At 39.3% G+C, this 27,556-nt stretch overlaps 1 protein-coding gene across 1 annotated transcript in view; it reads left to right on the top strand.

Annotated features, from left to right (window-relative positions):
- The window catches only part of LOC104600926 (succinate--CoA ligase [ADP-forming] subunit beta, mitochondrial-like), a 34,031-nt gene extending 9,093 nt beyond the window's left edge, over positions 1 to 24,938 (top strand). Inside the window, exons 5-12 of the mRNA XM_010264096.3 lie at positions 4,416 to 4,493; positions 19,684 to 19,758; positions 19,842 to 19,994; positions 20,118 to 20,252; positions 22,933 to 23,097; positions 23,924 to 24,046; positions 24,337 to 24,408; positions 24,563 to 24,938. Of these exons, the coding sequence (XP_010262398.1) occupies positions 4,416 to 4,493; positions 19,684 to 19,758; positions 19,842 to 19,994; positions 20,118 to 20,252; positions 22,933 to 23,097; positions 23,924 to 24,046; positions 24,337 to 24,408; positions 24,563 to 24,640 (879 nt within the window). The 3' untranslated portion in view covers positions 24,641 to 24,938. The remainder of the gene's footprint in view (positions 1 to 4,415; positions 4,494 to 19,683; positions 19,759 to 19,841; positions 19,995 to 20,117; positions 20,253 to 22,932; positions 23,098 to 23,923; positions 24,047 to 24,336; positions 24,409 to 24,562) is intronic.
- The last annotated feature ends 2,618 nt before the right edge of the window (positions 24,939 to 27,556 follow it).

Genomic DNA, 27,556 nt, shown 5'->3' with positions numbered 1-27,556 from the left:
CCAACAAAAGAGGGAGAATTATGTGAAGATGAATTAGAGCTGCAACACTTTTGACAATTTGGGAAGAGAGGAATGCAAGGATTTTCCAAGAAAAGGAATGGAGACATTTACTTATCAAGGAACATATCCTAACAAGGACAATTCACTGGCTGAAAACTTTGAATTCTTTCCATTTGTTTTCCTTTGATGACCTTAGGAGGAACTGGTTAGTAGTGGCAAATAGCTCCTCTAGGAAGGAAAAGATCATTGCCTCTTGGACCCCACCATCTGACGGTTGGGTAAAGTTGAAAATTTTGATGGAAGCAATCAAGGAAACCCTGGTCCCTTAGGCATAGGAGGAGTATTGAGAGATAAGGAGTTAAAGACAACATCATCTTAGCTTTATACTCTGGTCCAGTGGGAGTAGGAGACTCGGTCAGAGCTGAACTATTGGCAGCTCTACAGGGTATTCAGATAGCAAACCATTTAGGAGTTGAGCGTCTTCTAATTGAAGGAGACTCTAAGATTGTTGTGGGCTGGTTAGCAGATCTGGAGTCAGTCATTTGGTGCTACAAGGATTACCTAAAAAAATGCAAGCTGGCTAACAAATAACATGTCTGTTAGCTCACTTTGGGTGAGCAGGTCAGCGAATGCTTTGGCTGATCATTTTGCTAAACAGGGGGTATTGAGGGAACATCTGTACTGGGAAACATTGTAATGTCTTTGGCGTAGTTTTTACACTCAAACTCAAGGGAGGTTGCACCTCGTGCCCCTCCTTGGGGTTTTTGTAACGTTTCTGATGTATCATTAATAAATCGTTTCTTATTCATAAAAAAATATCATCGCTGATTTTTCTTTCTAGATGTTCGAAGTTGTGAACTGTTTACAGTTAATACATAGTACCTTTTCTTCTAGCTAAAAGCTTTACTAAACAACATGAGGTATGAAGTTCTGGGTGAAATGCTAAGCAGGGGGAATTCACATCTGCGCCCTACAGAGGTCATCCCAAAGTGCCCCACAACACATCCCAACCATGTATTGGGAGCATCTCCAGTGGCAAGTATGGAAGGTGTTTCAAATACACGGTTGGGATGTGCTGTGGGGCACTTGTGGGGCACAGATGTGTACTCAAGCTGGGGACGTTGACCTGAACTGAACTTCCCTGAATCCCAGGACATTATTTGAATTTAGTTTCCCTAACCAGTTGCTATATAGTTTGTTCCAAAAGATGCTAAAGTGAAGGTGCATTCTTTTTCACTGGCTAGTGGTGCTTTAATATTGAATGTGTCCGAATCACCATCCTTTCTTGTATTTTTGATTGATGGAAGTCCTACCTGTTTAATACAATATTTCCATTTACCTTTCAAAAAAAAGTTACTAAGTGACTTTGAAGCACAGACCTAGTAAGTAGAAGTGAATGAAGATAAATTTTAAGCGACTTATTGGCAAAATTTTAAATAAAAGAAAAAAGCAGAAGTATAACTGGATCTAATTGCATATATGGTTCAAAAGCTGTTTTTTTTAATCAGCATAAGGAGGTTTTATTAAGGAAATTACAAGGATACATCAATGTGGAAAAACTCCACCTTGCGCAAACAAAAATTACAATTTTGCCCAACACAATTGATGCCTAAAAGATCCTTGTTTAGCTAGAGTATCCACCATCCAATTAGTAGTTCTGTTCACCTATTCAAAATTGACAGTTAACTCCCTTGTTATACTTTCAATCTCCCGATTGGTGTGTTTATAGATCCAAGGGATTTGGGTCTTACTTTTTTGTCCATGAAATGACCACCTGGAGTCAATTATCAAAAAAAAAAAAGGCCACCTGGAGTCCTCTTTCACCTCCAAATGTTCGAATCCAAGCTGCTTTGCAAGCTTTACACCTTGGAGTGAGGCCATCATCTCTGCTGTCATTGGGTCACCATGCTCAACAGGTCCTGAAAATAAAGCTAGTATCTTGCCCTTTTAATCATGGAAGACCCCTCATAACCGGACACACCTTGGTTGCCTATAAAGCTTCCATCAAAATTGAGTCTTTTAGAGATGGTTGCCAGAGGTCTTCATTCCATGATTATTCTTTCCTTGTCTTGAGCTGAAAGTGCTACTTCCTCTACTTCCAATTTCTAAGAATGACAATCAATGAGAAGAATTGAAAATCTCTCGAAGTCATCACCCAATGTGTCGCTTTTACTTTTATTGTGTCTAAGACTTTCAATTTGGATTGACTTTTCTTCCATTCCATTCTTCCCATATGGTCCAAATCAAAGCTGCCCTTACTTCTCTCCACAAAATCCTTTTCCTTTAGCTATCAAGGTATCAGAAACGCCAAGTGTATTAGAAAGGTAATTTTAAGAAATGTATTGGGATATGCCTTGAATATGCATGTGTATCGGAGAAAAATTAAAATACACATGGAAACACTACAATTACTTCAATAAATCATAAAAATACATCAATACCACTAAATATAAAGCCTCAATGAGGTATACATACATTACATTAATATATTTTAATGGGTTTTGTGTAGAAATACATCGTAGTCAATTATAATTTTCATTAAAAACCCCTATTCTTAACTATAATTTATAAATTATAATTCTTAAGTTTTAAGGGATGGGGAAAATCCAACTATTCTATCCAACCATAAAACATGCATTGGCACAACTTCTATGTGAAAATATAATTAATAATTATTTCTTATTTAAATAATTACTATCTATTTTTTAATTCCAAAAAAATACAAAAAAATCAAGAATAAATAAACATTGTACAATGTATTCAAAAAAATAATTATTGAAGAAGAAATTTTAATTATTCTATGGATACAATAGATCATCCATAAATCTACAATATATTCAATCCTTATGGCTAGATCATAAAAATATAATTAATTATTATTTATTTTTTAATTCTGAAGTATAAAAAAATAAAAAGTAATTTTTGAAGAAGAAATTTCAATTGCACTGTGGATGTGAAAGATCAAAGATCATTCATAGATCTACAACATATGTAGTCTTTATGGGCAAATTATAAGAAAATATAAATAAATAAAATTCATTATTTATTTTCAAAAAATACAAAAAATGAAAAAATATTGTACAAGAAATTTCAGTTGCTCTATGGATCCATAGGTCTAAAACATATTAAGTCTTTATAGGCAGATAAAAAATACATTTTTCATTTTTTTGTTTTGTTATTTTATAATTTTCCCAAATTTCTTCATAAAATTTTCCATAGATCTACTCATAACACCAAAAAAACTGTGGCTTTCAATACAAGAAATGTAGATCAACATAGATTTAAACATTTTCAAGAATTCAAGCAGAAAATAAAAAAAATAAGAGGTCATAAGATATTATGAGAAAAATTGAAAAAACTATCTATTTTTGCAGTATTTTCCAAAACTTGAAAAACTTTCAAAAACCTTAATGATTCACACTTGTTTCTTGTATTTTGTTGCAGATTTAGCACTGTGGCGATGAGGTTTGGAATTTCAGTCGTTTGGGGGTGAAAGAAGGCTTATTTTTTTGGGGGGGGGGGAGAAACCTTCTTTCCTCCTTTACTTTTTAACAAAATTCCCCCTTTATTATTTTTTCTTATTTTCTATTTGTATCTTTTTCCAGCATATCAATCGATGTGCTACCATAGGCCCGATATGCCACTGATACACCACTGGTATGGGTATGATAAGGTGGAAAAAAGATGATACCACCTATTTCCCACCATATCCTGTATTGAGCCTTCAAAGATATGATACTATATGCCCATACGGGTATTTCATATCAAAAATTTAAACCTTGGTCTCAAGAAGTTAGGATCAAAGTGACCTACCACATCCTGAGGTGGAAACAACCTGCACCTAAAGAGAGAAATGCTCCCAAATACAAAGCACAAAAGGGCAGGAAATAGTGGTTCGAAACCTGTTGCTTTCCCTCATGGACGTTTTAAGCTATTTCAAAAAATTGCAGTCAAACCCATCGGAGTAAATCTTAACAGTTCTTGCAGTTCAACCATGATTTGTTTTCCAAAACATTGGTTTGGATTTCATACAAAAGTTTTAAAAAATTCTAATGTCTGGTTGGGTGAATTAATTTAATGTGTACTTATATGTTGATTTTTATTGTCTATTTCCATTTGAAACCTAAAGTGGTCCATACTTAATGTGGTCCATGTGTGTATGGATAATGAGCACAGAAAACATGAAAATTGTGCTTCGACTGATGGATGAGCCTGTGGTTATCATGCTTGTGGACCTGTATACGGAATTATGTATCTTTTTAAAATATTGTCACCTCTATGCATTTTGGTATCTTCTGCTTGTGTTTTCTTCTAATGAATTATTCACTGCAGATTAGTGTTTTTTCATGAATGTTCCATTTGATATTTGTTTGTCTAGAATAGTTCTGAGTACACTGTCAACTATCTTCTTGCAGGTTTACTTGTGTGAAAAGTTGTCACTTGTCAATGAGATGTACTTTGCCATCACTCTGGACCGTAAATCTGCTGGACCAGTATGTTCCCAACTCCACTACTATATGTCTGTCTACTTTCGTATATAAATTACTGAATTTCCTTAACAAATCCATATCCTCATCTTCATAATGATGGTACTGGATGCTTTGCAAGTATGTGTGAAATAATTTTCTCGTAAGAGTATGCTATAGGCTCTGATTTGGGTTACAATATTGCACTTAAAGTTTATTTTAATATCTGTAATGCATGTACTTTACGTCTGTATATAGACATGATTTCAAGGTTTCCATTAACCTTTCCAATTAACACGGAAGGGAAACAACTGTTTAGGGTTCTCTTGGAAGTACATATTCATTTTCATTTGGCTGATTAATTATTATTGGAAAGAACAACCATGTATTCAATGAATAGGAGTATGTTTGTTCATTGTCTTTTTCTTCTTTTTTTTTGGGGGGGGGGGTAATACTGTGTTTTTCCTGTTTGCTTCTTTTTCTTTTTCCCCTTCTCTTTGTTCTTTTTCTCCTCCCCATCTCCAGCATTAGAAGAAGGGAGGAACGATTGGTTGGGGGAAAAAGGAATTGAGCTTTTGAAAGGGTTCTGAAAGCTCTTGTGGTTTTGAGGAGGACAATGAACTCTTTTCAAATGTTTTTATTGGAAAGTTGGAGGTGGAATTAGGAAGGAAAAAAGATGTTTGTGTGGGTGAAGAGGTCAAAAAAGGTGAGGATTCTTTGTTAAACTTGAAAAAAATCCAAGGAATCTAATGCTGGTTAGTTGTTTCATATCACAGAAGTGTTTCATCATTTGAAGGAAGGGTTAATTGGGGATGGCCCATGCAGCAAGTATAAGAGAGTTTACAAGAGGAAGAGGATGAAGGATAGAATTTGAGCACAGATCAGTGCAAGAAGCAGTTTTATTGTGAAGTTGTTGGAGAAAGGGGTGGATAAGAAAAAAATGGCTCCATGTTCAGATGCTCAAAAGGAAAAGAGAAAAATGGATCGAGGAGGAAAACGGAGTCCAAGAGAAAAATGGTTCAGGGTGTGGATGAATTTTTAGAGGAAGAGAAAAATGGAGAGGAGGAAAACGGGGAGGTGGTTATGGATCGAGCGAGAGAAACAGCTCGAAAGGTTGACTTGGAAAAGATAGTGGAAACTGGAGTCCAAGTAAGCAAGATGTTAGAGCTATCGTTTTTAGGAGGGGAAGAATTTGTGGGAAAAAAAGTTGGGAACTGGAACAGAGTTGTATTGAAAATAGAGAAAACTTTTAAGGGAATTTGGTGGGGTTGGTTTTGGTTTAGAGATATTAGGGGGTGTTGTTTTTTGGGCTATTTTCTCTTTGTAAGGTTTAGAGATGTTTTATTTGGGTTGGTGGGTTTGTGGTTTAAGTTTGGGTTATTGGCTTTTTGTGGGTGATAGCTTATCACCATGTTGTACTCTCTTTTTTTTAATAAATATTTTTTTCTTTTTATTTACTTTTTTTAAAAAGTAGCTACTGTTGTTCAGTTAGACAAATTAGAGCATGGAATGCTAAAATGTAGGTGCCATTTGGGAAATTGATCTAAGTACGGATTAATAATTTTTTTATTACATCTTTGGGTGGCACTATCCATGCCATAGAAACTAGGATGACATACATATCAATAATGTGAATCGTGCTATATTGGAACCAAAAACAGAGTCATGGTCTAGAAATGTATGATTATTTGGCATATTGGTGAAAAAGGTATGATGTACCTTGAGGTTTGAGGAACTAACTTATATATACCTTGTGGTTTCAAGAACTACTTACATATACCTTTTATGATGGTCCCACATGGTTAGGCACTCACCCGTCTACTAATGGAGTGTTTAGGGCTGTTTTTATCTATAACTAATATTTTTGTTATCCCAAATTTATGCTTCTATTTTGAACTGAATAAGGAGATATCGCTCCCTAAAAGCCACCCCTCCTCTCTTTCTCTTTCTCTCCGCTATTGCAACATAAAGCCTGCAACCACCCCAACCTCTGTTCAAGCACTGAAGAGATCTCACTGCCGCTCCTCATCTCTCCCTTTCTACTTTCTCTTCTCCCACCATTCTTGGTTCATTGCAACACAAGATGGAAGAGGCGAAGCATATTGCCTTATTTCAGCACCAACCGGTTTCTCCAAAATATAAGTTAGGGAGGGTGTGTTTGCTTTTTGGTTGCTATCTTCGACCATTGAGAATGCAACTTACATCTGGTAGCAACAGAAAACGATCATGTGGCTACTCTCCAGGATCTTTGGTGAGTCCTTGTTATCTAAAACCGCTAAACCTTATCTTTTTCTCTCCTCTCTAATCTGATTTCTCTCATTTGTTGTGCACTGAATAGGGAGGGGTTCCTTCATTCTGAACTACTAATAGCAGAATGGTAGCTTTATTAGCTATTTCTACATGTTTGGCTTCATGGGATCATGCTAAAGCACACATTCTGTTTTATTATCCACTCAAAGATGATCCTCATTTCAAAAGTCAACAATTTAATTCAGAGTTCCTAGAAGCCATTCAACAAGTAGTGATATCTTGGGAGTTGGGATGCCATTGTGAAATCAGAAAATCCCATGACCCCTCAAGCTGTTCTAGTGCAATGACTTTGATAGGACCAAGAGTTACAGCAAACCAATGCCTGTGCATGGGAATAGCCAGCCTGCCTACCAAGTTTACAAAAAAAGGGAGAAGCCACGTCAGCAAGAATGTAGTCCAAGTGGCTGACTGTTAGAACAGAATAACAGTCCTACAACAAGCTGTAACCATCTTGTAACAGACTGCAACTGTAAACAACTTACCTGTCTATAAAAACCCGAAGAAGAAATAAAGAGCCACGGAATTTCAACTGAACAAAGCTCTCTCTCTCTCTCTCTTTCTCTCTCTTTCTCTCTCTCCCTCTGAATCCCCTTTTCTTCCCCTCTCTCTGTTTCCCTTCAGTTCCTCTTCCCTCACGAGTTTGGTTCACTCTATGAACCCTGAGTTAGGCAGCACCTAACAGATTGGTATCAGAGCATGACCAATAAGCGATCTACAGCAATGGAGGCCTGAGTTGATCAGGTGGAAGTCGATCTCCACCGAGTTTCAGGCGAGATGTGAGGTCTCAAGGATACCTTAACAGATCTTGCAAAGATTGGAGCAAAGCCCGCCGGCTGAAGACAGGGAAATCGACCAAGATCGAGTTAGCCAAGGAAGCAATCGAAGAAGCAGCTCTACCTTGGAGAGAAACACCAAACTGAGCTTCCCAATTTTCTCAGGCGGAGACCCCATCCCATGGATATATAGGGCGGAAAGATTTTTTGAATATAACGAGACATCCAGACCAGACATGGTGGCATTGGCAGCAATGCATTTGTACGGAGATGCCATCCCTTGGTATCAATGGTACCGCCGAGGACACCCCCATATTTTATGGCTCGATTTCACGGATGCTCTGTGTGTCCGATTCGGGGCTTCTGGTTATGAAGATTTTGATGAGAGTCTTGCGAAGATAAAACAAGTAGGAAGTGTTTGTGACTACCAATTGGAGTTTGAACGTCTATAGTTGAGAGTCCAAGGGTGGCTGGAGAAGGCTCTGGTCGGAGCTTTTGTGGGAGGACTCAAGGAAGAGATCCGGTTAGAGGTCAAGGCGATGCACCCAGCAACGGTAATGGCCGCGACAGCCCTAGCCCGCACCCAAGAAGAAAAGATAGCTCGAGCCCGACATCTAAACAGGCCCTGGCAGCAAATGAACAAATCATTTACTGCATCAAGACCGGAAGGGATGGGGTTCGGTAAAGATGGCAGCATATTAGGCAAATCACCAGGTAACTTAGGCCCGAGTCCCGTAATTCCATTCAAGAAATTAACATGGGCAGAAATGCAAAATCACCGAGACAAAGGTCTCTTCTACAACTGCGAAGAAAAGTTTGTCCCCGGTCATAGATGCAAAACTCAACAAGCCTTCCTGTTACAGACTGAGGAGGAAGAGGAGGATCAGCAACCAGAAGAAGGATCGTCAACTGAAGAACACTGGGTCGAGACCATACAACCAGAAATATCGCTACAGGCCTTAGCAGGGTTCTCATCACCCCAAACCATGAGGGTGACGGGTTTAGTTCGGGGTTGCCAGGTGTCTATCCTAATCGACAGTGGTAGCACTCTAAACTTTGTAATCACTGTGCTAGTCAGACAATTAGGATTGCCAGTTCAGCCCACAGCCTCATTTAAGGTCCAAGTGGCAAATGGGACCTCACTCCAATGCATGGAATTTGCACAAGCATTGGGTTACGCATCCAAGATCAACAATTTCAGGTTGACTTGTATTGGGAATTCAATGGTTGCAGCAACTTGGGCCTGTTCTATGTGACTGGGCCCGTTTGTCTATGGATTTCATGATAGAAGGGACAAGATACATTTGCAAGGCCACTTAGCTAACCGAGCCAGCCCAATAAGCTTGGCAGCCATGTTGAAAGAAGCACGAGACCCAAAGCAGCTCATCATCTGGGGATCAAATCATACAGGCCCAATGCTATCTCAGGCCCAGGATACAACAACTCAAGCTGAATACAAACAGCAGCTTCGCAACATCCTCCAGCAATATGCTGCAGTTTTCAAGGAGCCAACGGACCTACCTCCAACAAGGGATCATGACCACAGAATCCCACTATTGCCGGATGCGCCTCCTACCAATGCAAGGCCCTACCGTTACCCTTATTTTCAAAAACAAGAAATTGAAAGGCAGGTTCAAGAACTGTTGGATAAAAATTTTATTCAACCCAGCCACAGCTCATTTTGTGTGGATTATAGGGCACTTAATAATATTGCGGTTAAGGACCACTTTCCAATTCCAATAATAGATGAGCTACTGGATTAACTCAAGACTGCAAAAATTTTTTCAAAGTTGGATTTACAGGCTGGATACCATCAGATTAGAGTCCATGAAAGTGACATTTCAAAAACGGCCTTCCGGACTCATGATGGCCACTATGAGTTCCGGGTTATGCCATTTGGCCTTACAAATGCCCCAACTACCTTCCAAGCCTTAATGAACGACTTGTTTGGGCCACATTTATGTCGTTTCATATTAGTCTTTTTTGATGACATTTTGGTGTACAGCCCCACATGGGCCCAACATTTAGTGGATTTGCAGATCACCCTAGACATTCTGTTACAAAATCAACTGTATGCCAAAGAATCGAAGTGTGCCTTTGGGCAGGGCCGTGTACATTATTTGGGCCATGTGGTGGAAGACAGAAGGGTCTCAGCAGAGCCAGACAAGATAGCTGCCGTCCAACAGTGGCCAACGCCATGTAACACCAAGGAACTCCGGGCATTCCTAGGACTCACAGGGTACTACCGACACTTCGTTAAAAGCTATGGGATAATTGCAGCTCCACTGACAGCCCTTCTAAAGAAGGACTCATTCAGCTGGGACAACAAAGCCCAAGTGGCATTTGAAGCCTTAAGAGCAGCGGTGTCATCCCCACCAGCTCTAGTCTTACCGGATTTTAACAAACCATTTGTGGTTGAGTGCGACGCATCGGGACTGGGCGTGGGAGCGGTGCTGATGCAAGATGGTCAGCCCCTTGCCTTCTTCAGTAAAGCATCATCTGTCACACAAAACCACTCTTCAGTCTACAACCGGGAATTGATGGCAGTTGTATTAGCAGTTCAGCATTGGCGCTCCTACCTGCTAGGCCGTAAGTTTGTAATTAAGACTGATCACCAAAGTCTGAAATTCCTATTGGAACAACGGGTCCTTTCTCCAGATCAGCAGTGGTGGGTCTCAAAGTTAATGGGCTTTGATTACACTATTGAATACAAACCGGGAGCAACAAATAGGGTTGCGGATGCATTGTCACGTCAACCCAAACATAGAGTGGGGAGCATACTCCAATTGGAGGTGTTCCAACAACCCACAACCGCACTATGGGCCCAACTAGGGGAGGCAACCGATAGTGATAAGGAACTCCAAGCATAAAGACACAGTTGTTGCAGCGAACAGGGGACAAACCGGGGTATTCTATCCAAGGGTTGGTGCTGTACTATAAAGGGAAAATGGTGTTACCAGCGGACTCAGCACTTTTGGACCAACTCATAAATTACTTCCATGCGACACCGATGGGTGGACACTCAGGAGTCCTACGTACATATAAGAGAGTGTCGTCCCAATTTTATTGGAAGGGTATGCTAAAATCCATAAGGAAATACATATCTACATGCCAAGTATGTCAACAATGCAAGTATGAGGCCCAATCCCCAGTTGGCCTGCTAAAACCATTACCCATACCCAACCAAGTTTGGGAAGATATCTCTATGGATTTTATAACAGGCCTACCGACCTCTGCCGGTAAATCAGTTATATTAGTAGTGGTTGATTGCCTTACAAAATACGGCAACTTCTTAGCACTGTCACATCCATTTACTGCAGTTACAGTAGCTAACACTTTTATACGGGAAATAGCTCGGCTCCATGGGTTCCCAAAGTCTATTGTATCTGACAGAGGCCCAGTCTTCATCAGCCTCTTTTGGAAAGAACTTTTTCGCCTCCAAGGTGTACAGCTCAGCAAATTTACAAGCCCATCCACAGTCAGATGGGCAAACGGAGGTGGTCAATCGTTGCTTAGAAACATATCTACGATGTTTCACCGGAACAAAGCCAACACAATGGGTTCAGCTGGCTGCATTGGGCTGAATGGTGGTACAACACTACCTATCAAATATTGGCTGGGATGACCCCTTTTAGGGCATTATATGGTCGTGATCCACCCGCACTGATTCCCTATGAAAGGGGCTCCACAGCAGTAGCTTCACTAGAAGAACATCTGCTAAATCGAGACAGCCTTCTACAGGAACTTAAACAGAACCTACTCCGGGCCCAACAATGGATGAAACAATCATATGATAAACACCATAGGGAAGAACACTATCAAGTTGGTGATATGGTTTACTTGAAATTGCTTTCTGTACAAAAACAGAGATGGAACAAACTGGCACCTCGCTACTTTGGACCCTTCAAGATCTTGGAGAAAATTGGACCTCTTGCATACAGATTGGATCTCCCACCAGATTCAAGAGTGCACCCAGTCTTCCATGTCTCAGTTCTCAAAAAATGCCTGAAACCAGAGGCTATAACTCAACCACATCTTCCAAATTTCTCAAGTGACATGAACCTAGAAACAGAGCCGGTGCGTATCACTAATTTCAGATGGGTCAAAAAAGGCTCCCACATTGTTCCAGAAGCCTTAGTTGTGTGGTCACAACTACCGGAAGAGGATGCCACATGGGAACCCTATCTACAACTACAACACCAGTTCCCCCATATTGACCTTGAGGGCAAGGTCCAGCTTAACCAGGGGGGTATTGATAAGACCAAGAGCTGCAGCAAACCAATGCCTGTGCACGGGAATAGCCAGCCTGCCTACCAAGTTTACAAAAAAAGGGAGAAGCCACGTCAGCAAGAATGTAGTCCAAGCGGCTGACTGTTAGAACAGAATAACAGTCCTACAACAAGCTGTAACCATCTTGTAACAGACTGCAACTGTAAACAACTTACCTGTATAAAAACCCGAAGAAGAAATAAAGAGCCACGTTATTCCATCTGAACAAATCTCTCTCTCTCTCTCTCTCCCTCTGAATCCCCTTTTCTTCCCCTCTCTCTGTTTCCCTTCAGTTCCTCTTCCCTCACAAGCTTGGTTCACTCTACAAACCCTGAGTTAGGCAGCACCTAACAGACTTCTTGACAGATCTAGTCTAGTTTTTTATGCAATTCTTCAAGCATTCACCTATATATTACATTCAAGGTTGGGTTCAAGTGAGGACTTCACTCCTCATCCTAGTCCCCGCTAGAGCAATCTCCATATTCCACCCGATTAGGTTGGGGAGGCTGAATGCCTAGTAGGACAAGGAAAATTGGCATCCCTAAACACCCCAAAGATTTCAGACTGATTAGTTTGGTGACTAGCATCTATAAGATTGTGGAAAGGTGCTATCTTTGAGGATTAAAGCATAGCTTTCAAGTCACCAAGGCAACCCTAGGCGATTGGGGGGGCGCTTATTAGGCATCACCTAGTGTGTCAAATGTAACCTTGCTTTTCCTAGCGTTTCAAGGCAGTGTCTAAGAAATATCATTGCCTTGGAAAAGAAGGGGCAAAGCCTTTGTTTTTGTCATAGAAAAAAGAATAAAAAAATCAGAAAAATAAGGAAAAGGAAAGCTGATGATGATGGGGCAAAGCCCTTGTTCTTGTTTTAGAAAAAAGATAAGAAAAAAAGCATCAAATGAAGAAGGAGAAGGGGTGTAACCTGTATTTTTGTTCCAGAAAAGGAAGGAAAAGAATAAAAAATTTAAGAAGACAAGGTTATTTCCCATATGGCTATCTCAGAAAAAGGTGCTGACGGCAAGAAGAAATCCCACCTAGGCGTTGCCTTGACAACTATGGATTAAAGCTGTACTTCCCTCATTAGTCAAGCTCAAGGAGCCTCTATACAGGGTAGACAAAGTACATATCAGATTCTTATAGCAAATGAATGTACGAAGGAGATGAAGAGGTTAGGCAATCAAGGCTTTGTCTGCAAGTTGGATATTGAGAAGGTCTATGAGTTGGTGGATTGGAGCTTCTTAATAGAAAAGGAGGTGTGGGTTTGGGGATAGGTGGTCAATTGGCTGAGTGGATGTCCATCTTCTTGTCATATATTCACTTTTAGTTAATGGAGTGGTCAAGCATTTTTTCTCAGCTTGTAATCCACTCTCACCTTTCCTGTCTATAATTGTGGCGGATGTGTTCAATAGACTGATTTGTAAAGCGGATATGGAAGATTTAACAAGTAGTTGGAGGATAGGTAGGAAGTGTTCTGGTGACCCATCTTCAGTTCGTTGATGATATTATTATTTTCTGTGAGGGTAGTGACCTGAGGAGGGTGAGAAATGCTAAGAATATTATAAACTCCTTTGAGTGTGCCTCCAATCTGACAATTAATTTTGAAAAAAAGTGTGTGGTTGGAATCAATTTGTAGGATCAGGAGGTAGAGGCTAGCAGATTGCTTAGATTGTTCCACGTCCTCTTGGCCCTTGACCTACCCAGGTCTTCCTTTAGGTGCTAACCCAAAAGAGTCACTTTTGGTATCCAATTGTGGAAAAATTTGAAAAGAAATTGGTGACTTGGAAAAAGAGTTACATATCCCTATGGGGTAAAGTGACCTTGATTAAGGCTACACTTGCCAATCTTCCAATTTTTTCCTCTTGGTGTTTAGGATACCTCCACTAAAAAGTTAGAAAAGGTGATGGGAGACTTTTTGCGGGAACCAAGAGAAATGAAGAAGGATTATTTGGTTAGGTGGGAGATAGTTAGCAAAAGTAAGGAAGATGGGGGCCTAGGATCAGGAAATGTAGTTCATAAGAAGGAAGCTTTTACTAGGGAAGTGGTTATGGAGATGGCCTTTGGAGAGAGAGAGAGAGGTTATGGCACAACTGCACAAGTTGGTGACTAGAATTCATCGCTATCTGGAGAATGGTTGGGATGCTGGGATATCTCAATGGGCAACTCTTACAACATCTTGGAAGGCTATACATGGGGTCCTCCCCCAATTCCTCAGATTTGTACGTTATAATGTCTGCTTTGGAAATAATGTTATTTTTTTGGGAAGATATTTGGGTGGGCAACCAACCTCTTGAAGACCTTTTTCATTCTCTTTACTTTCTTTCCCTTTATAAAAAAGAGTCAATTTCTAAGTTTCTTTATTCTCTGGTTCTTCCTTTGGGATTTTGGTTTCCATAGAGGCTTATGGGATGATGAATCTGCTTGTGTTTTTGAACTGTTATTGTCACTTGAGTCTGTTTGCTTGGATCCCCTCAAACCTGACTTGAGAATTTGGAACCCTGTTCCGAAAGGTACCTTTACTTGTTCCTCTTTTTCCAAATCCCTCTGTTCTACCTCTGCTCCTCGGGTTTCCCATATATAGAAGCCTGAAACCTTTCCCCCCAAGATTGTTGTTTGCCGCTGGGAAGTTTACTATGGTAAGATTAATACTTTGGAAAACTTGCAAAAGAAGAGACCTATTGCAGACTGTATGGTCTGATTTTCGGTGTCTTGTGTGGTTTGATTTTCGGTGATCAGGTAAGAGGTTTTATGCATTTTTTTGTTGGTGTGAATCAAATGAGAAGTCTATTTCAGACTGTATGGTGGGATTTCAGATTGTAGTGTGCTAGGGTTTGTGCACCCTTCAGTGTGATTCGAAGGGAGGGGTGTTCCTTAAACAGTGTTGGGAAGTTTCAGGCAGTCGTGGAGTTGGGTTTGTGGTGTAAAGAGTGCAATTTGCAGCAGTAGTAAGTGTGCTGAAATCAGGGTGTAGTGTGATCTAGTGTGCAGTTTGCCGAATTCAGCAATATCAGAATTCAACAATGGGAGACAACAATGATAGCAAGACTAGTGTGATGGTCCCTACTGATTACCTGAATGTTCAAATGACCTCCATTAAGCTGAATGGAGAAAATTATGTACCTTGGGCCAAATCTGTAGAAGTCTTTATTAAGGCAAAGAAGAAGGTGAAGCACATAAGGGATGAAAAACCTTCCACCGATTCTCCTGAGTATGATGATTGGGAGTAGGCAGATGCACAGATCATCACATGGTTATGGAATAGTATGGAACCCAAGGTTAGTGTAAATCTCATGTTCCTTGATACTGCCAAAGAAGTGTGGGATCATGCTAAGAAGCTGTATTTGGGTCAAGATAACACAACCAGAGTATATTAGTTGTACCAGGAATACTTAAATCTACAACAGGGTAATCAGAGTCTTGAGGAGTACTATGCTAGTATGAGAAACATTCGTATCGAATTGAATGTTTATCACCCCCTCACTTTTGATGTCAAAATTTAGCAACAACAGAGAGAACAACTTGATGTGACTCGGTTTTTGGTGGGGCTGAAATCTGAATATGAACCAGTGCGGGCTTAGATACTAGGAGGGTCAGCTCTCCCTTCCTTAGAAGAGGTGTTTGCTCGACTCAGGAGGATTTCCATTGGATCTATTGAGAACCCTAATATTTCCGATAGATCAGCCCTAGCAGTATCTAGAGGCCATGGTGTTAGAGGTGGAGCTCGGGAAGCTCAGTTTGGCCGTAGTGGACCTACATATAACCGTGGTGGTGGTCGTACTAGAGGTCGAGATTCAGGGGGAGCCCGTGGCAGAGGACGTAGTTTGGGTCCAAGGAGGTGTACACACTGTGGTATGGATGGACATACCATCAATTATTGCAATGACTTGCATGGTCCACCTTCAACTTGGGCCAATCATGCCGTGACCAGTGATAGTAGCTTCGGACAGGAGAGCCATTTAGCCGATCATGTACCTTCTACATCCACAAATGTTGCTGGGAAGGAGATGATGAGTATTCCCCGTGATGAGTATGAGAGGTTAGTACATGCCACATTTCAGCAGAACACGACCACTCTCGCACATTCAGGTATGGCTTGTCTGGCATCCACACCCCATCCTTGGATTATTGATTCTAAAGCCTCCGATCACATGATTGGAACTCCAAGTGTGTTTTCTTCCCTCTCATTCTTCAACATCACAATCTGTTACCCTTGCTAATGGTTCCACATCCTCCATTTGTGGTGTTGGTAATGTTGACCTGGACCCTGTATCCCTATCCTCAGTTTTGTATGTCCCTAAATTTCCTTTTAATCTTATGTCTACTAGTAAGTTGACCAAGTTTCTTAATTGCTCCATTACCTTTTACCCCTCTTCGTGTGTTTTTCAGGATCTCAAGACAGGGGTGAAGATTGGTGGAGGGCATGAAGCTGGTGGATTGTATTATCTTGATGGTGGTGGAAGTACGTCAATAGCTCTCAAATCGTCTCTCTCTCCTCTCTAGTGGCACTGCCGATTTGGTCATCCTTCATTGAAAGTTTTGATGTCTTTGGTTCCTTCATTGTGTCATCTTTCTATTTTGGATTGTGAGTCGTGTCAGTTAGGGAAACATCATCGTGTTCCCTTTAGTCCTAGAGTTGATAATCGTGTATTGAGTCCTTTTTCTTTGGTTCATTCAGATGTTTGGGGTCCTTATAAAGTGGACATACAATGGATATAAATATTGTCATTTTTGTTTATGATTATTCAAGGATGACGTGGCTCTATTTAATGAAAGAAAGAAGTGAATTGTTTACCATTTTCCAAAAGTTTTATGCTGAGATTAGCAACCAATTTGGTGTTCACATTAAAATTTTTCATTCTGATAAGGGCTGTGAATATCTCTCTTCATCATTTCAGGACTACCTAGACCAACATGGCATTATCCATCAGACTTCATGTACCTACACCCCACATGCATCACATGAATGTTCCCAAATCCTTTTGGAGTGATGTAGTGCTTACTTCCTGCTTCTTGGTTAATTGGATGCCCACGTCTATCCTTGATGGTCATTTCCCATTCACCACATTATTTCCTACCTTGTCTCCGTTTCCTCTCTCTCCTCGAGTTTTTGGATGTGTTTGTTTTATTCATAATTTGGGGCCAGGAATGGACAAGTTAGATGCACAGTGTATTAAGTGCATCTTCCTTTATCTATTCCCGGACTCAGAAAGGGTATAAGTGTTATCACCCTAGCTCTCGACATTCCCATGTATGTGCTGATGTTACTTTCTTTGAGTCTACTCCATTCTTCTTGGGGTCCGGTGATGTTTCTTCCTCCTCATCACCTCCTCCCCTTCCTCTTCCAGTTGTGGACTCCCTTCCTCTTGTTCCCGTAGTGACCAAGTTTTTGCCTCCGGTGCCACCACCTGTTGAACGACCACCGATCCATCATGTGTATACACATCGCTCACATGTACTGGCACCTCCTCCAGCTTCATCATCGTCAACAGATCTGGCAGCTATTACCACACCAGCCCCGACCCCAGTATCTGATCTTGATCTTCCCATTGCCTTGCGGAAAGGTAAGCACAGTTGTACCCTTCATCCTATTTCTAATTATGTTTCACTGACTCATTTTTCCACTTCCCATCGCCAGTTTATCTCTTTGTTATCCTCTGTTGTTATACCTAAGGATGTCCATGAAGCCCTTGCCTTTCCAGGATGGTGCCGTGCGATGGAAGAATAATTCTCAGCTCTGGCTCAAAATCATACATGGGAACTCACCACTCTTCCTCCTAATAAGTAGGTTGTTGGCTGTAAGTGGGTTTATACGGTTAAGTACTTACCTGATGGTAGTGTAGAGCGGTTGAAAGCTAGATTGGTTGCCAAAGGGTATTCCCAAACCTATGGTATTGATTACACAAAGTCTTTCTCCCCGGTTGCTAAGATTGGTTCAGTCCATGTTGTGGTTTCTCTTGTTGCGATGTATAATTGGGCCCTCTATCAACTTGATATCAAGAATGCCTTCTTGCATGGTGATCTACTCGAGGAGGTCTATATGGAGCAACCACTGGGGTTTATTGCTAAGGGGGAGGATGGTAAGGTGTGTCGGCTACCAAAGGCCATTTATGGGCTTAAATAGACTCCTCGAGCATGGTTTGGCAGATTTAGTGAGGTAGTAAAGAAGTTGGTATGAAACAGTTCCAAGTTGACCATTCCGTCTTCAGTCATGACTCTTAGGTAGGGAATATCCTATTAGTGGTGTATGTAGATGATATTGTCATTATCGGGAATGATAAAATGGGCATTGATAGGTTGAAGATCTTTCTGCAGGATCATTTTCAGACAAAGGACTTTGGTAAATTGAAGTGTTTCTTGGGGATAGAAGTAGCAAGGTCCAAGCATGGTATTAACTTGTGTAAGAGAAAATATGCCTTTGATTTGCTTGAAGAAACATGTTTTTTAGGTGCTAAACCAGCTAGAACTCCTATGGAAACAAACACTAAGCTGAGCAGTGATATGGGTGCAGTGTTTGAAGACTCTGGCAGATACCGGCGGCTGGTAGGTAAACTGAATTACCTAACCATCACTCGGCCAGACATTTCATTCGCAGTTAGTGTGGTAAGTCAGTTCATGCAGAAACCTTTGGTTCCACATTGGAATGCGGTTATAAGGATTGTGAGGTATTTAAAGGGGGCTCCTGGTCGCGGTATGATGTACAAAAGTGGTGGAAAACTTGAAATATAAGGATATACTGATGTTGACTGGGCTGGTTTTGTATCTGATAGGAGATCTACCACAGGCTATTACACTTTTCTTGGGTGTAATCTGGTGACATGGAAAAGCAAGAAGTAGACAGTTGTGGCAAGAAGCAGTGCAGAGGCAGAATATAGAGCTATGGCACATACTACTTGTGAATTAGTGTGGCTAAGGAACCTTTTACAGGAGATGGGATACACTGTTGATGCTCCAATGAAGCTCTACTGTGACAATCAGACTGTAATTCACATTTCCTCTAATCCGTTGTTTCATGAGAGAACCAAACACATAGAGGTTGACTGTCACTTTGTTAGAGAGAAGGTGCTGAGTGGAGTGATAGACACTGCATATGTCAACACAGGGAACCAGTGGGCATATTTGTTTACTAAAGGGTTGAGTCGGGGGAGAGTGGATTACATATGTAACAAGCTGGGATTATATGATATATACTCTCCAGCTTGAGGGGGAGTGTTAGTGTCGAGTATGTAGGGGTAATTTTGTCTTTGTGCTTGTGTTTAGGTGCTGATGTGTAAGTTTATGTTAGATTTAATGTCCCTAACTTAAGTAGGGGCATATGTGACTTTTCCACATACATCTAGCCGAATGGGAGAGTGAACTTTTTCTCTCATTCGAACCAGAATCTTTTCTCCTTGTTTCTCTTCTGCTCTTCTCCTTTCTCTCTTTCTCTCCTTTTCTCTTCTCTCTCTCTTCCTTGACTGTTATCAGTCTAACAGGCAGACCGAACACTAACACTAGATAATGGGTACACCCTAAAAAAAGAAAAAAAGGTAAGAAAATGCACATATGGCATAGAGTCCACATTTTCATTAAAAAAAAGATCCGAATGCATAGTTTCTGCCTTTTTGATACTCATAAATTGGACCATTGAATTGTGGAGACCATGCTTTCTCATCCTTTAGCTCATGAGATCATATTTTGTTGCATTATATTGCTGAATTTGTCTGCTCTTGGCACCTTTTGTTAATAATAACCACTTTTATTTATCAAAAATGATTTTCTGACCCTTTATTATATATTTATATTTATTAGTAATGAAATGACTGATATTGATAATAATAGTGGTGGTCTATGATATTTGACTGGTGCTTATCTTCATGTCCATTCTCCAGCTCATAATTGCCTGTAGGAAGGGAGGAACCAGTATTGAAGATCTTGCAGAGAAATTCCCTGACATGATTCTTAAGGTTATGTATCTCATCTTCGTATAATGATTGACAATACCTTTTCCAAATTTATGTTGCTGAATTTACCTTATGTTTTCAACCAGGTGCCTATTGATGTTTTTAAAGGAATCACAGATGAAGATGCTGCTAAAGTTGTAGATGGTTTGGCTACTAAAGTGGCAGATAGAAATGCATCAATAGAACAAGTGAAAAAGCTCTACAAACTTTTCTGTGAGTGTGACTGCACATTGTTGGAGGTGGGAAAAAAGAATGTTTTGTTTGTCCATACCTTTTCCAAATTTATTCCCTTTCAACTCACAGCATCTTTTGTGCCTTTTTTTCAATAATTGATCCATTTCTGTGTAATATTTGCTTAACAGATCAATCCCATTGCGGAAACATCTGATAACCAATTGGTGGCTGCTGATGCAAAGTTGAACTTTGATGATAATGCTGCTTACCGCCAGAAGGAGATATTTTCTCTCCGTGATTCATCCCAGGAGGACCCTCGGGAGGTTCTTACTTTTCTTTATTTATAGTTTCTGTTAATCTATGTCTGTGAAGCTCATCATTCGTGTCCATTGTGATGCCATGGATATGCAAAAGAGGACCCTTGGAAATTCTTACTTTTTCTTTATTTATTAGCTATTTATTTTTTTTTTCTGATCATGATGTTTAGTGGCATTCATGGCTACCTCTATTATCATGACCATGCAACATTGTTGCATAGACATGGACAGGGGGGTTGGAATCTGATGCATATATCCACTAGTCTGACTTGGCAAGATAAGAAAACATGGATTTGCAGACACGTCTGTGGAAAAGTATATACATTAGGATTTTTTGAATTCTGACATTAGATTACCTGTATGAAGGGGTCTAAAATGTCGCCTTGATTACCAAGTAACATTTGATATGAAACATGACTTTCATCTTCTACATTAGTTATTCATTTTTATCAATTAAGCATGGAGATAAAAAGGAAATGTCATGTAGAAGTGTCCTCATGAATCTATGGATTGTTAGACTCCAATTTGTGTCCCACACAGACACATCCATTTAGGAGAGTCCATGCAACATGGTATGCAAAGGAGCAATAAATAACCCCATGGGCTTGGTAAAATATATATCTGCAACTTTTATCAAGTCAAATGCTGTATATAATTAATTATTTGTCTGTATCCAGTTTACCCCTCCTTAGACCCTGGATAAGGAGAAAGAACCAAAGAGATAGAGATGATAGTAGAGAAGAGAGAAAGAATTGGGTTTTATGGAGCCAAGAATTGATTAAACTGACGCAGGTACCTCTGAGTCATAATAATATCAACACTCTCCCTTGAGCATATCTATCCTGCATAGATTATTCACAAGCTTTGGCTATTAAGAAGGTAACTGATTTTTAGTCTTTATAGAAGATAAAAAAACTTTTCCATCACTGACTTTCTAATAAAATGCTAACCCGCTTTGCAATGTGGACTGTCAAACAATATTTGTAAAACTCACAGGGGTGTTTTCAGCTACAGTAATAAACTCCTTGCTCCACAGCCTTGTTCTTATCTTTAGCACTTGACCTAGCTACCATGATGGCACTGAATAGTTGGGGCAAGGCTTAGATGATGATGATAGTGACTTTTCTAGTTAATCTAGAGAGAGAGAATAGGACAAAAAAAGAATTGACTCCATATCTTGCTTTGAATCTGAGAATACAATGGGTTGGGATAGAGGCTAATGTAATGGCTGATTATTTAGCTAAGCCAGGGGTAAATAGGGTTCAACAGTACAGTCTGTACTGGGCTCAGTTGTAATGTATTTCTTCATAGTTCATATGTACATTAAAATAGCCCCATTTGTGGTTATTTCAACCATAAATTTAGCATTATTAATGTATTTGTGGGATTTATAGGAGTTTTCCTAATGTATCCAAGTGTATCCACATCTTTCCACTGTATCCATGCATTTCCAAAGTGTATCCATATCTATTTCTATATGCAAGTTTACCAATGCAATACTCAATACCGATATTTTGAACCTTCCTTAGAATAAGAGGGATCCTTAAGACTTATGCTACTTATCAAACCTAAATTCCCTTTAACACCAATGTAGAGACTACCAAATTGAGACCACTCTAAGAAAATGGCTTCTTCTATATCTATTGTGGTGATCTAAATATTTGGGCTATTTCCATAACCCTGAGATCTGAAATCTTGATCAGTTGACATCTCTCAGATATAAATTAACCTAACACAGGCTTTTACAAGAAATCTTTCCTCAACAGTCAACTTGTACATTGTTAGGAAGGGGACAGCATGTCTGACAGAAGAGAAATACATCCAAACTATCAACAACAATCAAGCAAGATAATCACAACCTTTCTGAACTGCTCAGCTCATACTCTTATGGTGTTCCTAAGGTTTGGTCATTACGAAACAGCTAGAAAGCTGAAAAACAGCGGCAGCAGAAGTGGCATAGAAGAAATTTCACCTGAAAACCTGACCTCCACAAAAATTTAAGACTTGATTCATTGATCAACAAATGTCATACAGTACTGTAACTGTGTAAGTGGTCCTATTCACCAACTACTTCATGTTACATCATATGAATCAAACAACCACACATGAATTTTTCTGAATTTCTGCCAATCTTTTTTTTTTTCCGAAAAAGAACCTTAAACTTCAATCAACATGAGTCAAATGATCAGAAAAAGACAACAAAAAACAATTCCTACCAGATTTAGGGTTTTTACTTGCAGTTGTGGTCATTGTCTGCTGATGTCATATGTACGTCCAGGATGTCAGAAGGGCATCCTGGAGAGCATGTTCAGCAGAAGAGGCTTTTTGTTTATGAAACTGAAAGGGAGAACATAGAGGGAGGGAGGGTCATTAGCTCTCTTTATTTACTAAATGTAAATCAAGATGAAGAAAATAGTTATTATGCATAGTTAAAGTTTTAATATGTATGTGCATGCGTTTGCACATGTATGCATGTGTGTGTATTATATGGTTTTGTTTCTGTATATTGTATGATGAGTCTTGAGCTTGGTTCTTTTCTCTTATGTTGAGCCATTTGCACAAAGGAAGTCAGGAAGACCTTTACTCTGACACCTAGAGAAAAATCTAAAGACAATAGAAACGAATCTAGATTATTTATACAGTTTTCTCCTTTTGTTTCTTACACTAGTGTTAAATTTATTGACAGGTTGCTGCATCTAAAGCAGGTCTGAATTATATTGGTTTAGATGGGGAAATTGGTTGTATGGTGAATGGTGCAGGATTAGCAATGGCTACAATGGATATAATTAAATTGCATGGTGGAACACCTGCCAATTTCTTAGATGTTGGTGGGAATGCCTCAGAAGGCCAGGTAATGGGTTGCATTTTGGCTTGCTAATTGTACATTATAGTCTTGCTTTACCATGATTTTCATTTGGCCTCTGTTCTTATTGTAGCAGTCAAATTTGCTCTTTCCTGCTAACAACTCTACAACACCAGCAGATGAGCTGTAAAGCACCTCTTTTGGAACCTTTTTAATCAAAAGAATATATTTTTTTTTGTGACATCACATAGCAGACATAATAGGGGACTTGAGGGGTCATGTGAGACCCTCTGGCCAAACCACGGAAAGTTTGCAGTTCTGCAACAGTACGTCCATTTTTTGGAGTCATTCTGTGTGACCAACCAAAAATTATTGTTTGGTTCCCTTCATTATTGGGTTAGAACTGTATTTGTTCTTTCATTTTTTCTTCTTTTATATAAACATTATTGATGCTGATTAGAAGAGTAAAACAAAAAGGAAAGCCTTGCCTTAACAGCTTAATTTAAACCGGAGGGGGGATTTCTGCAGTAAACAGTGTGCATATAAAACTTAGTATACATGTAATCATGTATTATCTATTTGAAAGCTAGTGTAAATGAGGCATTTATGTGTACTTTTAAGTCTATACTCTACCACAGTATATAGAAAAAGCAAGGTGAATGAAAGAAAGCAGTTGGCTTTTCACTTTAAGTGATTGCTGCAATAATTTTTCAGTCCCCTGAATGGTTCATCAGTATCTTTTAATTACATGTTAGCACCAAGAAACACAATGCAACATCCTAAAGAAAAAGTGGCTTTGTATCTTCCATATTGATCTTGTAGAATTATGTCAGGTTTCATTTTTCATATTAATCTTCTCTAATATTCTGTGCAGGTGGTGGAAGCATTTAAGATATTAACATCTGATGAGAAAGTGAAAGCAATCTTGGTTAACATTTTTGGAGGAATCATGAAATGTGATGTAATAGCAAGTGGAATTGTCAATGCTGCTAAACAGGTGATTTACTGCACCTGTATTCTATGTATTCATGTCAAGTGTTTCTAAAAATAGTTAGCACCTTCAAATTATAATCTAGTTGGAAGAGTACCAAATTTTGCTGCCATTTTCCATATTGGTGTGAACTTGTATCAGGAAAAGCTGAAAAATATACATGAAATTCTGTCAGTTCGAGTTTTGGCCAAAACCCATTGAGCATCTTTTTGGTGTAATCACAAATATGTTTGTTCAACTGTCATTTATTGACTTGCTGCAGATGTAATAAACATTTGTTTGGTTTTGTTTGGAAGGTTGCTCTAAAAGTACCAGTGGTCGTTCGTCTTGAAGGCACAAATGTGGACCAGGGGAAGAGAATTCTGAAGGTAAATGTGAAACGTTGCACCACTAGGCATCAAATTTATTTGATCATCACTAGAAATTTAGCAAGTTAGCATTTATTTCTAACATTAGAAGATGAAAAAGAACCATCAGAGTAATGTTTCTTTTATTGCTGTTGACCACAAATGGATGCTATAGGAGAGTGGGATGACATTGATTACTGCGGAAGATCTAGATGATGCAGCTGAGAAAGCAGTTAAAGCAGCCGCAAGTTAACTTCAATCCACATATTGTAGCATACACTTGATTCTTTTCTTGTAAATGTAATTTCATGTATGGGTGAGTGAACATACGAATTTGGGTTTGGGCAAAAGGGAAGAGTGGTAAGAAGATTCAACGGAGGTTCCAATGGAGGTTCAAGTAAGAGATCTTGAATAGTGCTGTGGCAAACACGGACAAATTGTCAAATTAATGAATCATTGTGTTCACCCCCTCCCCCCTGCGGGAATTTCAGAGTATCAATACATACGATACTCAATTGCATATTGTACGATTCAAGGTGTTGATACTCTTAGATGATGATGGTGATTATTATTATTATTATTAGGGTAAAATACAAAAACCTTCTCTCTATTTTTTAAAAAATTAACAAGTACCTCCCTTCCAGATCAAGACGGAAAACGTTAAAGAGATTATCAATTTTTTAAATACCTATTTTACCCTTTTTAAATACTGTTCATCTTTTTTCCCGTTTAAACCCAGAAGCAGAGGCAGCGGTGGGTCAGAGAGAACATTCAAACTGTAATACAGGGATTGAAACCGTGTATTTTACTATTAATTAAACAAAGGTTAAGAATATTTTGTTTTACTATTTATAAGAAATTGAGAACAGTTTTCTTGAAGGAAGAGGAACAATTGTCAAGAATAGATTTTCCGAGTTTAATGAATGAATTCGTTTGATACCCAAAAAAGAATTTTGAATCTCGTGTAAATTTACAGAATGCACAGCAAGACTGCTTATTTATTTATTGAATTTAAATTTCATAATATTAACGAACGCCCAAAATCCCTCGGTGACCTATCGACAGCCCTATAAAGAAGTGGGATATTTCAGCATCTGTGATTGGTTTTTATCGGCCTCCGCAGTCGTAGATCTAATTATTCGACTTGATGTTAGGTCTCATTTTCAGTTTTGAAATGATTAAATTTTTGGCTTTCTTCAACTTTTATGAGAATTTCAAGTTTTATCTAAAGAAGGATGGTTTGAATGCCAGCAGCTTGGGAGGAAAACTTTTTAGTTCTGGAAACCTAATGTCTCCACCATTGCTCGGTGTTAGGGAGAGACAGCAATGTCTCAGTTGTTTCATCGCACTCTATTGATGGTAGCTGCCAGAATGGCTCAGGATTGAAAGAGTGTAATTACATGGGATTATCTGACTGTTGTTCAGGATTGAAAGAGTGTAATTACATGGGATCATCTGACTGTTTTTCGGTGGACAGTTGTGCAATTTCTGGCTTAGCTGGAAGAAAATAAAAACAGTCTGAATTTGAAAGCCACAGAGCTTAGGCTTGGGCTTCCTGGATCTCAAATCTCCTGAAGGGGGTCCTCAACTGTGCCTTCTGGGCATTCGAAAGGTCGTTGGGGGGTTCTGGGCGGTCGTGAATATTATGAATTTTAAATTCAACAAATAAATGAACAGCCTTGCTGTACATTCTGTAAATATACACGAGATTCGAAATTCTTTTTTGGGTACCAAAGGAAAATCTGTTCTTGACGATTGTTCCTCTTCCTTCAAGAAAACTGTTCCGCCGCTGCCTCTGCTTCTGGGTTCGAACCCCGGAAGAAGATGAACAATTTTGAAAAAATGATAATTAATTTTGTGAAAAAAATAAAGGGGAGGTTTTTGTATTTTACCATTATTATTATTATTAAGTTTCAATAGTTGAGTCAGGGCATCGCTAAGATGTGATGTCGTAACTGGTAGTATTAAAATCAATATATAATTATGTATTGTAATGTATGATACACACCAATATGTATCGATCCTTGGAACCTTGCTTGAAACCCAAAGCAAGTAAAACTATACTATGGTTCTGGTTTTTGAGAAAAAAATAATGATTAGAATGAAAAAGTTAATTTTTTATGGCTGAGACCTTTAAGGATCCGCTGACCAGGTTATATTGTTGGAAGGTAATAAAAGAGATCATAATGAATGTTTCTTTCAGTCGGTGGCTGATTTGCTTCTGCCTCCAAACTCCAAGTACATAGAGCTGGAATGTCATTCTCATGACTTCACTTGGCCACTGCCTTGTTGATTTTTTTGTTAGGTACATCTTAATATCCTTACCAGGTCTTAGCATCCTCAACTTGAGGCGTTGAATATGGACACATGACCTCTTTTAATAACTAACTGCCTCAAGTGGGTAGGAATGTCTTATTAGTTATAATAAATGGGGCTGAGCTTTCAGTCTATACAATTAATATACCCTTCTCTATCACAATCAATAAGCTAAATGGGTTAGAAGCTTCTTGATCCAACTGGGTAAACCAATCTTAGATCATGCATCCTGTTTCAATTAACTTGGTTTATCCGTGTTAAACATCAATGGCCTAGGTTGTGCCAACAACAGAGTTTTTTCCAGCATGACATTCACAGTGACACATTAGTTCACCCAGCAACTGGTACAAAGAATTTGAGAGAACTTTGGCTGTCCACGTTCGACAGCCTCTGCTCTCTACAGAGCTCTATCCACATGATACATTAGTCCATACAATCACCCCTTTGACAGTATCATTGTTACATGAATTTCATATACTAACATGTCTGCACAAATGAAGTCCTATGGACTGAACACTTTGCCAAAATTTTCCCAAGCAAGGTTCCAAATACATAACCCACTAAAACCCTATATTACAGGAATTTAGGGATTTCTTTCATATCTAAACCCCCATAACATGTTTATTGTTGAAATACCAGACAAAAAAAAGAGTATCGGCCCTTTGAACTGCTTGATTGCGCATGTTGATACTTTGAACCATGGCGTGGAGAGCCATGTTGACAGCCCAACCTTTTTTTCCCACTAGAATTTTATTTCATTTTAGTCCTTCTCACTACAACGATTGTCTACACAAAGGTCAACATAATTACTGGAACCTTTTAACTTATAGCTGATTATTTAATGAACTCTTTT

This window comes from Nelumbo nucifera, chromosome 3, assembly GCF_055504915.1.
Source record: "Nelumbo nucifera cultivar China Antique chromosome 3, China Antique-T2T, whole genome shotgun sequence".
Taxonomy (NCBI): domain Eukaryota; kingdom Viridiplantae; phylum Streptophyta; class Magnoliopsida; order Proteales; family Nelumbonaceae; genus Nelumbo; species Nelumbo nucifera.
The sequence above is the reverse complement of the archived record's forward strand: the minus strand, read 5'-3'. Positions and strand labels throughout refer to the sequence as shown.